The 16,449-nt window shown below is 44.5% G+C and overlaps 1 protein-coding gene across 3 annotated transcripts in view; it reads right to left on the bottom strand.

Moving 5' to 3' along the window:
* The window catches only part of KIAA1217, a 958,874-nt gene that overhangs the window by 681,731 nt on the left and 260,694 nt on the right, over nt 1-16,449 (bottom strand). Inside the window, exon 1 of one of the 3 annotated variants that reach the window (XM_082258354.1) lies at nt 11,305-11,761. The exons of 1 other annotated variant lie outside the window; for it this stretch is intronic. In XM_082258354.1, coding sequence (XP_082114480.1) covers nt 11,305-11,521 — 217 coding nt within the window. In that variant the 5' untranslated portion in view covers nt 11,522-11,761. Of the gene's footprint in view, nt 1-11,304; nt 11,762-16,449 lie in introns of those variants that run through there. One more of the 3 variants, XM_082258356.1, reaches the window with a different exon arrangement.

Genomic DNA, 16,449 nt, shown 5'->3' with positions numbered 1-16,449 from the left:
ATATTTATTAAGACAAAAACCTAGCAACTCACAATTTCCCAAATTGCACCAGCACACATCAGGCCGGAGGTAGCCAGGGAGATGCAGCGCACATACTGTGGACAGTAGTGGGGCTGAGTGAGATAGATCATACACAGCTGACATTTCCTAAGACAGGACCTGCTACAGAAGATGTGAGAGAAGGCAGCGATTTCTGTCTTTAACCAGTGCATCCAGAGGCACAAGGAGCAGGTAAGAACCAGAAGCCGGAACTGGCAACACATGCCAAGGGGTTTCCCTTACTTTCATCAGTGCAGAACACATTAGTAATGTAGGGTTCTGCAGGAGGATGCCAGCATCGGACAGCCAGAAGTGAGTCTGATGTAAAGATATTTTGGGCTATGTATCTCTGCAGCAATGGGAAGATTCCAGGAACAGACACCAGACCGGGTAAGTATAAAAGTTCTTCTTTACCAGGTGCTTCCTGGCTTAGATGTTTTTGGTCAGTGGCAGGGTCACTTTAGGAGGTGAACACTTTATATTTGTTTGTTGTAAATAGTCATGTCTAAGATCTAAACTGTAGCAAGGTCGATGGACAGGCTTCAGCAGAGAGGAGGACTGGGATTGGCAGAGCGGAGGATAGGGGTAAGTTGAGCTAAGAACAGGGGTCAACATGGTGCAGGACAGGGGTCAGCAGGGAGGAAGACAGAGGTCAGCAGGGAGGAGGACAGGGGTCAGCAAGGAGGAGGACAGGGGTCAGCAAGGAGGAGGACAGGGGTCAGAGGGGTGAGGGACAGGGATCACAGCTGGCAGAGCAGAAGACAGGGGTCACCACTGGCAGGACAAAAGACGGGAGTCACCCTGGCATGGCAGAGGACCGGGTCACCGCTAGCAGGGTGCAGGACAGGGTCACTGCTGCCAGGGCAGAGCACAGGGTAACCACTGGCAGGACAGAGGACAAAGGTCACTACTCTCAGGGAGGAGGAGGACAACAGTCAGCAGAGCTGAGGATAGGTTTTAGCTGAGCCGAGGACAGGGATCAGCATGGCGCAGGAAAGGGGTCAGCAGGAGGGAGGACAGGGGTCAGCAGGGTGGAGGACAGCAGTCAGCAGAGCTGAGGATGGGTTTCAGCTGAGCCGAGGACAGTGATCAGCATGGCACAGGACAGGGGTCAGCAGGAGGGAGGACAGGGGTCACTGCCAGCAGGAGGGAGGACAGGGGTCACTGCCAGCAGGGTGAAAGACAGGGGTCACTGCCAGCAGGGTGAAAGACAGGGGGTCACTGCCGGCAGGGTGAAAGACAGGGGTCATTGCCAGCAGGCTAAAGACAGGAGTCACTGCTGGCAGGGTGAAAGACAGGGGTCACTGCTGGCAGGGCAGAGGACAGGGTCACCAATGGCCGGGCAAAGGATGGGATCACTGCTGGCATGGCAGAGGATAGGAGTCACTGCTGGCAGGGCACTCGGCAGAGCTCCTGCTACCATCCCTGCACTGCACACAGCCTGGACCCAGGCAGCAGAACTCCTCCTCCCCACACAGCACACAGCCAAGATTTGCACAGTGTGTAGCTGGCTGCTGTGTTGCAGTTCTGACCTGTGAAACTCCCTGGTTAGAATGACAGCACAGCTGCAGTAGCCAGGCCGAACTCTGCTGCCTATGAACATTGCACTGCAATATATGAGAAAGGGGCTAAGCGGCCAGGAACAGCATCATCATGTGGACGGGGCAGGGGGGGGGGCACAAACCTGGGGGGGGGGGGGGGCAGCACACTGCAGCACCCAACTAGATCTGGCCATGTCCCCTATTAGCATGCTTTTAGAATTACAGCACAGCTGCTTTTCCCTTCCCCAGTCTGAGATCTGCTGTAAAGGGATTTAGGAGCTTAGGAAGTCAAATTTAAATACTTAAACTGCTTGCATGAATGCATTCATGGCTGTATTAATGAATAAAGAGCTGCTTTGATTTGTCTTTTATATCTGCCTGGAATTCAGCTTTAAAATACCATTTTTTTCTTTGTTGAAATGCATTTCTTGACCTTCTGCATCAGTGGTCTATGCTGGTTTGGGTTAGTAATAGCCACACCTCTAATCACAAACATTGTCATGCATATTTGCACTGCTAAGGAAGAGCGGGCCTAGATTATAGAGTGCATTGAGCAGTGAGGTCAAACTCTGGTGCCTATTATATTGCACGGTCATATTTAGCCAAAAGGCACAGTTGTTATACCAGGAGAGTGAAAGCAAGAATACATTTGTACAATGTTTTAAAGCAAAACTGAATTCTAGAAGCTGTGCTGAAAAAAAGCAGGCAGAGAGCAAAGGACTATGTGCCAGTATTACCTGTGGTCTTCCTACAGCTCATCTTCCCAATCAGTGACCTACCATGCCTGATTCTGCGCTGTGTCCATTGGCATTCATGGGGGGTGTGCCAGGTGAGCCTGGGCACAGCAAAATCACTATGCGCAGTGCCAATTCCCCCTCCTGCCCGGGCTTCCCATGTGTTTGCCCCCTCGCCTGGCAGTGTTGCGGGCTTCCCTCCTCTCCTCTCCCCCCAGTTGCTACAGGGGATGCTTCAGGAGTGGGGGAAGAGGCTAGTAAATATGTCATTTACCAGCACCTTGCTTTTCTTTTTTAATTTCAGATCTGCATAAATACATTTCTTTGACTTCAATTGGGCTTTAAAGCTAAACTCCCGTGAAGTATAAAAGACACAAATGAATGCACCTCTGTATGTATTAATAGATAACCTCATCTGTGCGTTGCTCTTACTAGGTTATACTTACAGACTGGGGTGGTTAATCATGCATCACTAGTGAATGGAGAATTCTATGAGTATTTTATTTCTTTTCATATATACGGCGTGAGAGGTGAGAATGTCTTCTGTGTGATATAATATAATTATATACAGTATCTCACAAAAGTGAGTACACCCCTCACATTTTTGTAAAAATTTTATTATATCTTTTCATGTGACAACACTGAAGAAATTACACTTTGCTACAATGTAAAGTAGTGAGTGTACAGCTTGTATAACAGTGTAAATTTACTGTCCCCTCAAAATAACTCAACACACAGGCATTAATGTTTAAACCGCTGGCAACAAAAGTGAAAATGTTCAAATTGGGCCCAATTAGCCATTTTCCCTCCCCGGTGTCATGGGACTCATTACTGTTACAAGGTATCAGGTGTGAATGGGGAGCAGGTGTGTTAAATTTGGTGTTATTGCTCTCACTCTCTCATACTGGTCACTGGAAGTTCAACATGGCACCTCATGGCAAAGAACTCTCTGAGGATCTGAAAAAAAAGAATTGTTGCTCTACATAAAGATGGCCTAGGCTAAAAAGATTGCCAAGACCCTGAAACTGAGCTGCAGCATGGTGGCCAAGACCATACAGTGGTTTAACAGGACAGGTTCCACTCAGAACAGGCCTCGCCATGGTCGACCAAAGAAGTTGAGTGCACGTGCTCAGCGTCATATCCAGAGGTTGTCTTTGGGAAATAGACGTATGAGTGCTGCCAGAAGGAAGCCTCTTCTAAAGATGATGCACAAGAAAGCCCACAAACAGTTTGTTGAAGACAAGCAGACTAAGAGCATGGATTACTGGAACCATGTCCTGTGGTGTACTCACTTTAGTGAGATACTATATATAATTTTAGATGTCTTTAAGGGTTGGGGTTCCCTTTGTGTAATTTTACACTTTTTCTCCAACTGGTTTTCAAACTATTATAAAATAATAAAATCATGTACGTTACATTGTGTTGCAGCTTTGTTCTTGATTTAGTGTTCTGTATTCACAAACAGAGCCGGTGCTAGACTATTTTACGCCCTAGGCAAGACCAGCTACTTGCGACCCCCCCAAAAAAAGAAAAAAAAAAGGAAGGGGTTAAAAAGTCTTCTATGTCATACCCAGTGTCCCTGATCCTGCGGGTTAGCTGCATTTGCCATAGACTTCTATGACATCTAGCGGGTGTGGTGCACCTTCTAAAAGCGCACCAAAACTGAATTCAATCTGCAGGATATAATAGAAGTCTGCATCCGCAGAGAGAGAGAGCAAGCGCTGTACAAGCCGATGCTTCCTCTGTAGTCCCAGACTACTTTTCCAGGCAGAGTGAACTTGGTATCACTCCACCTGGGACAGAAGCTGGAACTAAAGAGGAAGCATTGGCTTACGCAGCACTTGCTCCCTCTGTGGTTGCCTGCTCTCTCTGCTGCCGTCATCAGCTTCCTGCACTCTGATGCTCTGTGATGGCAAGTCGGCAAGCCCAGACCATGATCAACGGGTTGCCGACTCTGCAAATGTGCTTCTTTGGTTTGAGGTCGCGGGCCATGGATTGAACACCCCTGGCCAAGATCAGCACAAGCAATTAACCCAGGCACAGCCCCACTACAAGGGATACTTTTTTAAATTGCACAGAGTTGGGCTTGGAAGGGAAAGTGCTATTTTAATGTTCCACTTAAAAGATACATCTGTGTAAAGCATTCTCTGAATGGTGGCCTTGTGGAGCAGCGATCCTCCTGTGTTCACAATGTAAAAAAGTACTTGAAAGCAAGTGGAGATTAGTAGAGTGGCGGTGTGATTTCCAGATCCGGGGGGGATCGGCTAGGTATGGTATATGCATAGTTGCATTGGTCCAAGCTGGATCAATATTACTAGGTATAAAATATCCATACCTGCTGAAATACACCTTTAAGCTTTTTTAATAGTGCAGCTTCCTGTAAAATGTCCCATGCCATTTGTTTGACAATCTCTAGCATATTAGTCTTGAAAAGGGCCAAAATAGATTTTAAGGTTCCATGGACACTGGCTTAAAAAAAAAAAATGCTCCTAGAGGAGTTTAGAGTTTTGATTGTAGAAGCAACTAGTGTTATCCTGTGTCCATGCACATTAGGTCATTTAGAGCAGCGATCACCAATCAGTGGTCCATGGACCACTGATGGTCCATGAGAAGGTTTTGGCGGTTCCCAGGGGTGCTACCGCAACATTGTGGCAGATGTATGTAACTAATTGCTGTTTCCAGTGTTGTTCTCAATACGTGCCGACAGTTAATACTGTCAGTGCGCATTGATACCGGATGCCTTCTCTGTAGTTTGGGCTCCTTTGAACTCAGAGGGAGGCACTGGGAGTAGAGCAGAGAACTGGAGGTAAGGAAGGAGGGACTTCCAATTTCAGGGAGAATAGAGGGAGAATAGAGCTCCAGCACATGGCTGTGTGTATAAGGCATGTAAAATTCATGTTACTGGCTCGGAAGTTTATTGCGAGTTTAATGGTCCGTGAGGTTCCGAAAGACTGGTGACCACTAGTTAAAGGCATATGTTAAGCTCAGCATTTAGAGGCATTTAGCATTTGTGTCTGCCAAGAGCACTGGTGTTTCTTTAAGCCAGTGTGCATAGACCCCAAAGATTTAGCTCCCATTAACTTCAATGGGGAATGGGGTTCAGATTACAGATCAAACCACCTTGTTTTGCATTTTGTATTTTAGTACTTTTATTGCAAAACTGAATAAAAAAGAATTTAAAAGAAAAAAAAATCAGACTTTGTCTTCAATATTTTACCTGATCCCTAATGCTGATGTAAGAGGAGAGAACAGTGAGCGAGGAGATGAGCTCCTCCAGGGGAGGACTGGGCCAGGGGGCAGGGGGGCAATTGCCCCCTGGGCCGCTCTGATGCCCTGTAAAAAAGCTGCACTGCTTCTGCCACAGACATGCCTAAAGGATTCCTGGTGAAGAGAAGTAAAAAGTCCTTGCCACTGACCTACTGAGTACAGGTTGAAGACACGAACAGAGCGCAGGCCGTAACCCCCGCCCCCTCCCCCCTCCCAGCATGGATGGTGTACACTGTGTGTGAGCAGAGGCCGGTTCCATGCCCCACTGGAGACTCTTCTCCCCCGGCCAGCCCTGACCGACCTGTCCCAGCTCCCCCCAACTGCCCCCTGCTGGCCAGGTCGGGAACCCAGATTCAGCTGGTAAGTAGAGAGTATTTGGAGCAGGGCTTCAGCTTGGAATGGGGGTCATGAGGAGGACGGCAAGAAGGAGAGTGGGAGGGGGGCCAAGTAGCTGCACCATGGGCCTCTGGTTTGTACTTGCCCCCTGAGCCGAGACTTGCTAGGCTGCCCTTCAGCTCCTCCAACTCCTGCTGGGGTAGAGAGAGGACATCACAGCATTCCTCCTGCAGTCTACAATTGTAATGGATTGTAAACAGTGTCATCCTCCCAGCTGTATGATAGGGCTGGGTAAATCTCAGGACTGGATGAACAAAAATAAAGATACACTGATGCAAAAACAGCTTATATGTGATCCATCTGTGCATTCAGCTTGCCTGCAGTTCAGCTTTAAACTCCTTGTTTCATGCAATATATCTGTGATCGTGTCCACCCTGTGTATAGTCTAATATCTTCTATGGAACAGCCTAATGCACTGTATGAGCAGCCGCACAGCCTGCCGCCAGCAGCTATAGAGAAGCACTTTGCACTCCAAGCACGTGACTTTTTCGAGCTGCACATTAACTAAAAAACGAACAAATTGCCTGCAGCATTCTCTTTATCCAAGAAACATTTTTAGCAATCTAAAACAAACTTCCTAGAAATGTCTAATCATTTTTTTCTGTTTCCTCCCTCGTCGGCCCACGGGTACAGTTTATTTATCTGTTACTCTGATGAGTCCATTCACGAGCCGTATAACACAGTCTGATGTGTTCCCAGATGGGGTATGTGCTAACCTTGGATGCGAGGATTGTTTAATGTTTCATTATCTTTGGATCACACACAGTACAGAAAGATGATTTCTCTGACAGCAAAGGGGCGGATCGAAAATGCAGAGATTTCCTAAAGGTAAATAAGACGAGGGTCTAAACTTATGACCACCGAACAATCGTTCTGTACAAATATTGCAAAGTGAACATACCCGGCTGTACCCACCAAATAAAGACATAGATGATAAGATCTGTTAACATGTGGCTGCCGAATATTTACAGAGAAGAGTCGATTATCTTTATAGGCTCGTTCACATTACTGCATTGATGCACGATTGGTTATTAAAAAAAAAAATGCGGAATGAGTGCAATTTGCGATTTGTGCTAAAGACAGTGCGATTGTAATGCAAATTGAATGCATTTTCGGATGGGATTGGGCAACCCTGCGATTTCTGCAAGCTGGGGGGGGATATGTGAAAATCTGCACAGAAAAGGAAGTATTAGCACACATCTGAGCACAAGATAAGATTTCAGTGTGGTTTCCATTAATGTCTATTGAGAGGAATATCGCACCACAATGCAGTAAACTCGCACAGGACGCTTTTGTTTCCTGCATCGCATTCGCATAGCAATGTGTTTTTGGATGACATGCGAATCTAGGCTTATTGTAAGGCATCAAATTCACAACAGACTCATATCAGTGTGAACTGGCACTGAAGCACCAAGTAGGAGATTTACCACACCAACATCTCCCAAAAACTAAAATCTCTGATACGTGTGAATATTCTTGGTGCTACCAGGATCATGCCATGGCTAGCAAGATTGGGCCTATCTGTGGCTTGCCATAAAGCCTTTCTTGAAGGAAAACTACCTCCTGCAAGGGTTAAATGCTCTAATGGTTCCAAGGTATTTGAAAACTCAGTTTTATTTACCTGACCCTCATTTCCCCAGCTCCCCTGCACTCCGACTTGTGGACGGTCTCTCAGCATCCTCACATCCAATGCAAGGCTACGGGCTCTTCATTTTACTTGATGACATCAGAGAGCATGCAATTGCTGGAGCATAGGTTAGAGACTGCAAGTGCTGCCCCTACAGCTTGCGGGAGCGAAAGATCAAGTAAGGAAGAGTCCTTTTTGTGGTAGCCTAGACATAAATGAGCAACTAACCCTTGCAGCCCAACTGCAAGGGAGGACTTTTGTTTTCCACGGAGTTCAGATTTAAGCTGCCCATACATGTTACAATCTGGTTTTACAACTTCTCTACAATCTCGTTTAAAAGGCATTATAGATATTCCTACCTGCACCCACTTAAGATGTGCATTGATCATGAAGTTTCATGGTATAATTTGTTTCCCTGGACAAACAACCTATAGTAGAGTGAATCTTCACATTGCAGTATCAGATGTTTCTGCTTGCGTAGAAATATGAGGCATGCAGAATGGCATTGCACTGGTTAATGTATGACTTCTGTCTATAGTCTGAGACCTGACACTTCCTGTGAAGAAACTATATAACCAACAATCCCTGGGTCTCACAGTGCAGTGCTCTGCAGGTGAGAGCTACACAGTAATTCGATCTGACACAGACACAAATTGGCAGAACATTAACAGACACACAGAGAGCTTAACATGAAGCTGTTTTTGTAATTAAATTAACACTCTCACATGACACAGTGTGGATGGCAACGCATGCACTGGACTCTATAGGACCTGGAACAGGAAGTTGTCTCGTCTTTTTTGGCGAAAAGGGACAAGCTAGCTATAGCAAACCATGGACATCGGGGAATTGATCAGCCATGACACTACAAACTGCAGCCACAACATGTGAACCCATCATTACAAAGTAAGGCAAACAAACAACACAGGCAATATATAACACTAACACCTAGCTAAAACAATGAAAATATTAAAAAGTGTAAAACACCTTTGAAATGGAGTTCCACCCAAAAGTGGAAGTTCCGCTTTAAGGACTCCCCACCCCCTTACATGCCACATTTGGCATGTCTTTTTTGTTGCAGAGGGGGGGGGGGGCGGGTACCCGGTTTTGACATCTACCATCTACACAAACATGCTCTCGCTGCTCTTGCATGGTTTCCCCTGGGTACTCCGGTTTCCTCCTACAATCCAAAGACATGATGGAAGTTCATTTGGCTCCTGTATAAATTGGAATGTGTACGTTTGCTTGTGAGATAGGGACCTTAGATTGCAAGCTTTTCAGGGCAGGGACTGATGTCAATGTACAATATTTAAGGCACTGCATAAAATGTTGGATGTAAATACCTGAAATAAAGAAATAAACTATGCAGTGCAGTTCATACCTAAATGAACAACAAGTGAATAAACTGTTGAGATATTAATATTACTATTACATTGTACATGTGATACAAACTACAGGAAATTGTACAGAGAATGTACAGACATATGTTGTCCGCTTTTGGCCTCATTCATATAAGATGTATCATATCATACACCTATGCAGGGCTGGGTGTACCTACAAGGGGATGCACAGCTGTTCTGAGGATCCCCGTTCAGACACTCCCATTGATGTCAATTGGGAAACAGCGGCTGCATGGATACAGCTTGTGTCCCAATATGACATCCATGTGGGTGTGGGTGTGGGTGCGTGTCCCTGAATACACTGTGTTTGGGGACACCCACCCACACCCATGTCCAACTGGGACACAGCAACTGTGTTTGTGCAGCCACAGTGTCCCAACTGACATGAATAGGACTGCTTACACAGGGATGCACAGAACACCCAATGCAGGTAAACACCGGCCCATGCATAGGTGTATGATATAGTAAGCTCTTTGTGAACAAGGCCTTAAAGTGGAACTGAAACCTCCTAATCTTTTTCAGACAAGGAAGCTGCCATCTTAGCCTCTGTTTGATCTGCAATTGGCATGATGCTGCACATGTGATCAGTACTGCTACGATGACACCAGACATTGGATGGTTGGACAGTCTAGTTGAGAGCACAACCAATGGGGCAGTTACCATTCCTTGCATGCTGGAAACGTAACTATTTTTTTTTTAAACCACTAAACCAAGGGGTTTAGTTCTGCTTTAAACTGGCCATAGATGGATTGTTTTTTTTTTTGTTGTTTTTTTTAAATCAGCAAGCCGGGTGATAAAAAAAAACAAAAAACGAATGGATTCCCCCATCCCCATATTTGAGGTGGATGGAGGGATTCCTCACCTGTCAGAGTACACCGACCATCGGCTGCAGCGCTGCGCAAACTGAATGTCATGAAGCGTGTACATGTGACAGGTGAGACACTCCTTCTGCAATGATCCATCTCCCAAAGCAGGGGTCTTCAAACTATGGCTATGAAACCACAATTCCCCTCATACCTAGTCATGTCTGTGAATGTCAGAGTTTTACAATGCCTCCTGTGATGTGTAGTTCTGCAACAGCTGGAGGGCCGTAGTTTGAGGATCCCTGTCCCAAAGCAACGGGAACAGATCTGCACCCCCGTGGCCCTCATCCTGTACACAGATACGTAAGAGGAAGACTTACTGAAGTACACGCAAGGAGTCAGCACTAGGTGAAAAGAGGGACCCATACCGTTACTGGGAGTGACGTAGCAGTGATACACTGGACACGTGGAGAGGGCAAGGGCTCTGCATGTCCCTCCTAAATGCACAAGTAACCAAGATGATGTTTAGTACATTGGGAGAGTTTATTCAAGTTTAATCGTCTGTTCGTGTAAAGGTACTCCGTGTATGAAGCAGCGACCCTGTTCTAAGTGCCTAGCATGGAGGACCTGACTACCACCCCACGACCCCTGCCATACACGTTCATGAGAAACCAATAGTTAGATCGACTTCTTATGAACAGTTACAGGCATAGATGGATTGAAGATTTGTCTGGTCCCTGCTGAATCGCCAACTATTTCGATCCATCTATGACCAGATTTACCAAAACCATGTAACAGGATGACCTACTGAAACCAATTTTACAACCAGGCAGGCCTTTGCGTTAATTAGCTGTTGGCAGATCTTATGGTGATAATACATTAAGATTGTGACGTGTATGATCAGTTCAAGATGTGATCTCCAACTCCTAGCCAACGTCAGCTATGTGTGATTCTGTTCATTCATATATCACACCACTCAGCCAGAACCTAGTTCGTTGCTACCATTTCCATCAAGTTGTCGCAATATAATGCCTCGTTTCCACTGAGCGGTACGGTACGGTTCGGTACAGTTCGGAACGGTACACCTTGATCAGGCTTGCGTTTCCACCGCCAACAGTACCTCATCTCAACAGTACCTCAACAGTGTAGCTCTACCCTGTTGGTACGGTACTAATGTGCTTGGTACCCCAACGAAAGGGTACCAAAAAAGTGGTACAGTACAGTTCGGAATTGGAGTACCATTCACAACTTTTGACAATGGAAACGGCATAAATTGCGTACCGTACCGAACCGAACCATACCGCTCAGTGGAAACGAGGCATTAAAGTTTCAAAAAGCTTCCCTTGCTTTTGTGTGGGCCAGAGAAACCAACAGATAACATAAGAAGCTAAAACCATCTGCCAGCAATCTATAAGAAAAGTTAAGACGTAATCCGGAATCATCTCATCTTTACATTCTAAGAAGACGGTGAATCATAACGGATAGATGGCAGGGACGTACCTTTGGCAGAGTTGGCTCCAGGCGGCTTTGCTAGTATGTGTGCCGCCTGCACCTGCTGTTGCTTCTTAACAAGACTCCCCTCGCTGCCAGTCCTGAGAATCTTCTCCCCTAAGCTGATTTTTCTTGACCGGCTGTTGAAATCTTCAATCCTGCTCACAGGCAGCTTAGACGTTACGTTAGCTGACAAGGGCCTGGCCAAACGTGACGGCTTGGACATGGTGAACGCAGGGCTGGGAAAATTCCCACAAAGCCAGGGCAGGAGGTGAGATCCTCAGTTAGCCATAGTGGCCAAGCGGTGCAGAAGAGAGAGGGATCCAGGCTCTACCTCTGTGCTGCCGGAAAGTGCAGAGAAGGAATCTGTAGCCAGAGAGAAGGGAATAGGCGGTTGAATGGGCAATCAGACAGGCACTTTATCAGACCTGTGGAATGTAAATGTGCCCTGAGTTCAGGATTATGACTCCTCTGCAGTGGGCTATAGCAGGGAACAGATGCTGAGTGCTGTGTGCCGGAGTTCTCTGACTGCAGGGAAGAGGCTGCTGCAAGCTCAGACTAGAACTGACCATCGTTAAACTGAAACAAGAATTTGCCAGTGCCCAACCCACCCAGGTAAACTTGTGCACACAATGCAGATGGAATCCACGGTGAATTCCAGATGTTCCATTGATTTGCAGTAAATCACTGAGCGTTTCTATAACCCGCGCCGCCTTCACAGGGAAATGTGCAGCGCGGCTTCGTTCATAATTCAGAGGCCAGCACGCTTATGGGTTTATAATGTAAGGCAAAGAGAGGAATGTGCAAAACGATGTAACCCACAGCGACCATTCAGAAGTCTTTCAGCAATCTGACTTCTAAAATCGGATAAGCTGCTTTAAGTTCACACTTCAGTGTTATGGGCCATACACACTATACAATTGACGTTCGATTATTTCCGTTAGATTTACCAAAACCATATAATATGAGGTCAAATCTAAACCCTTTTAATTTGCATTTAATCAGGGGGGCCCTTGCACTACATAGTTGAAGGTAAATGTAAAGGAAATCTAACAACAAAAGTTGTATGGTGTGTATCCAGCTTTACACTGTCTTCCTAAAGAAGTTATTTATTTATTATTATAGGTATTTATATAGCGGTGACAATTTACGCAGCTCTTTACATATTGTACATTAACATCAGTTCCTGCGTTCCTGCCCTCAAGGAGCTTACACTCTAAGGTCCCCTTTGTTTCTTTGTCTTTAGTTCTATTTATGTTATTTTCGGGGGAAAAAAAGACATTTTCTTTTCTGTTTTTTTTTTTTTTTGCTGATTGTAAGCTTGTTTGTTTTTGTTCATTTATGTATATATTCATTTTTATTTATTTTTTGTATAAATAAAATTTAGAGCCTGATCACATTACCCTAAAAAAAAAATATATATATATATGTTTTTATCATGTTGTATGTTTGAAAGATTTTTAATAAACATACATTTACAATCTAAGGTCCCCACACATACATGTACTAGAGCAATTTTACCTTCTGATAGCCTTTGGAAAGAAACCTACACAAACACAAGAAGAACATGCAAACTCCATGCAGATAATGCATTAATATATTGAAAAGTAAACATTTATTATATTGCAACTTACCATTTCTTAGATGTGATGGCTGTATTCGTTTTCTTTTTTAAGCTTTCTTTCTTCTATTTTCATCTGGTGATCTGGAAAGTAATTCTGCTTTTTTTCTTAAGCTTAAAGTAGAACTACAGGCAAAACTTTTTATTTTTCCATTTTGGATGGAGTAAGGGAGGGTTATAAGCCCTGTTAGTTTTTTGCCCCATTGCAGAGATTTCTCTTCACTTCCTGTCCCATAGCCAAATAAGAAGTGAGAGGAAATACTTGCAAACTAAGGCTGCATTTACACTGGCATTATGAGCAGGCATTTGAGGGGCGTTAAAAACTCCCCTCAAACGCCTATGCAAATGATACAACGGACAGCACATAGTGCTGCTCACACTACCAAAACATGAAATGTTAGTTACAAATTGAAGCCTCATGTCGAGCTTGAGAAGAGTTGAATCACTTCAACTCCTTCCATTTAAGTTCATGGCAATGTGCCGCAACTGCGCAGGCATGTGGCTGCAGTGCAATTGCGGCGTGGTAGTACATTACAGTTAATAATAGGCATTTGTTGGCCAGTTTAAACGCCCCAAAAAGCATGTCAACAGGGCCGCAGGACCTAATAACACGCATTAATGCTATAGGCGTGTTTGATAAGCGTCAGTATTTTGAGCAAGTGCAAACAACCCCTAAGGGAATCTCTTGGGGTTCCCCAGTTCACCAGAACCAGATTTCCCCTATATTACTTTTCTGGGGACAGCCCACAATTTGGAATTTTTAAGGATAATGATACACAGGACAAAACAGGTTCTATTTTCTCTCCACTCCATCCAAAACTTAAAGAAGAAGGTTTGCTTAGTTATACTTTAAGCTCTCCAGCAGAATGTATCAGTTTACATGGATGGGATAAACCACTTAACACTGGCAGGGGTGATAAAATGATCAGGTTTTGTTTATTCATGCAAAACTTTTATCCCAAAAGAAAAAAAAAAAAAACCTGTTTGCTTTAAAGGTATAAAGTGGAAGCTGGAGTTTGGCTTTAATCTGTTCTAAATCTGCCAATGCATTTAACACTACCCTCCGCCCAGACTGCCAATGCTGCTGTCTGCTGTGCCTCCTCTACTCAGTCTTCCAGAGTGGTGTCTCTCTAATACAGGAGGTGTGTTACTGGCCAGATCACCAGGTGAAAACAGAGGGGGGAAAAAGCCCAAGAAAAGAAAACAAATGCAGCCACCACATCTAATGGTTGGTAAGCTGCAATATATTAAATTTTTTTTAAATTCTTTATTTAAAAGGTATGCATCAAATTAACACAACTTGACAGGATAATATGAATGGGTACATGTAGGCCATAAAAAACAGACATCAGTAGAACAGAAAATTGTGCTGCATAAGACATTAATCACTAGCATCATACAAGTATAGTTCCCAATTAGAACTACCTTTGAGATAAAAGGTATAGAGCCTCATTGAGTCCTATAAACATACTTCTTGAGATAGTGGCTAGTGAGAACACAGGACATTTTCAGGAGTGCAAGAATCGGAATCTGAGCACATGGCCTCCGAGTGATCATACCCACGATGTTAACGCACACCGAAAACTTTTTTATTTTTTTAGAGAAATATATTTTGAAAAAAAAACAAAACATAATTATGGGGCGGATGGAAGGGGTAAGGATCCCCCATTGGGAGCAAAAGGAGCTAAAATCGCATCCAATGCATTAAATGTTAGTAAGTTAGGCTAATGATAAGTAGTCATCTGAATAGTAAAACATGTTCCAGTGAAGCCATTGTGCGTTGTGCTCCTCACTTTTACTTCTAAGAGCAGCAGTCAAGTGCTCCATGTGTTGTATGTCCTTTACCCTGGTGAACCATTGAGAGATGGTAGGTGGAGATTGACTTCTCTACATACTGAGGATGCAGGCCCTAGCAGCATTCAGGAAATGTTTTAGTAAAGACTTATGGTATTTCTTACTGGACACAGGGGTTAAGTTTAGAAGCACTGCCGCAGGATTGTAAAAAAGGGAGAAGTCTGGTAATTTGTGGACAATCTGCAGAACTTGTCTCAAAGAGGTTGGCTATTTGGGCAGTCCCAAAAGATATGAAATATTATACCAACCTGAGTTTTGCATCTCCAACAAGAAGAGCTGTGTCGAGGGAACATAGACGCTTAAAAAGAGGGAGTCCGGTACCATCTTGACAGAATTTTTATATGTAGTCTCTTGGTATTTACTACACAAGGAAGATTTGTGGATAAAGAAGAATATGCAGAGCTTCTGGTCATCAGTAAATGTGGTGTTCAGGTCCCTTTCCAATTTGGATAAAATGGAGGATCCTGCTGGGAAAATAAATCAAGCAGGATGCGATATGTGGAAGAGCGTGATTTACGGTGAGATGTCTGATAAAGCGCGCAGGGTCCGGGAGGGAACGTGGAAACAAGACAACTGTAATAGTTTCCATCTACCCAATGCAGAATCGGGGAGGAATCCATAAAGATATGAAAGTTGGGCCCATCCCGAGGGGCGTAGGAACATAGATGCCTGGACGATATTCAAATCTGGTTGGGTTCGAAAGACCTTGTCTGTGTAACAGGGGGCGAAATCTGGGTGGCCTATAATAGTCAGCATTGGAGAGGGAAAGCTGTTTATGCTGTCTAATTTAAAATTATTTTTAAGTTCTAAGAAGCGGTAGGTGAATGCCTGCTCAGGGGGTAACACCTAAGAGAAGAGGTATTGAGTCTTGTTCCAGAGATACCCAAAGCTTATGGGAGGAGTTCCTGCACCAGTCAATCACTCTAGTGATGTGTACCACAGTGCAGTATAGGGCAGGATCTGGGAGGTCTACTCCCCTTGTTATCTTGGGCCTCTGTAAGAGGGTCTTCTGTGGGTGGGAAGATTTCCCTTGCCAAATGCATTTAATAAAGGCCGATCGGATTGTCCGAAACAAACTTTTGAGGTATTTTAATGGGTAGAGCCTGCAGGAGTTATAAGAGTCTTCGCATGATGTTCATTTTAAGAACATTGCACCTACCGAACCAGGAGATGGCTAAAGGTTTCCATTTCTCGAAATCCGATGCTAAGGTAGATAATAACGCGTGAAAATTTAATTTAAAAAAAACTCTAGGGGTTAGATGGGATTTTAGTTCCCAAATACTGAATGGCTTGTGAGGCCCACCGAAAGGGAAAGTTACGAGAGAGATTAATGAAAGCCTGTGAAGTGAGGATAATATTAAGAGCCTCTGATTTTTGCAGGTTCCTTTTGAAGTTCGATAGGTTTCAATTAGAGTGGAGTTCTGAAATTAAGGCAGGTAAGGAAGTGGTTGGGTCAGAATTATAAAAAAGCAGATCATCAGCGTATGCTGTGATCTTATGGTGGTATTTGCTAGTTTACAAACCTTTGATATTTGGGTTATTTCGTATATGTTGTAATAAGGGTTCCAAAGACAACACGAAAAGGAGCGGAGACAAGGGGCATCCCTGTCTAGTGCCATTACAAATGCCAAAGGGTTTGGAAGCAAACCCATTCACTCTTAACGTGGCGGTGGGAGATG

Source organism: Pelophylax lessonae (assembly GCF_965119305.1).
Source record: "Pelophylax lessonae genome assembly, chromosome: 5".
NCBI lineage: Eukaryota > Metazoa > Chordata > Amphibia > Anura > Ranidae > Pelophylax > Pelophylax lessonae.
This window is presented reverse-complemented; position numbering and strand designations above follow the sequence as displayed.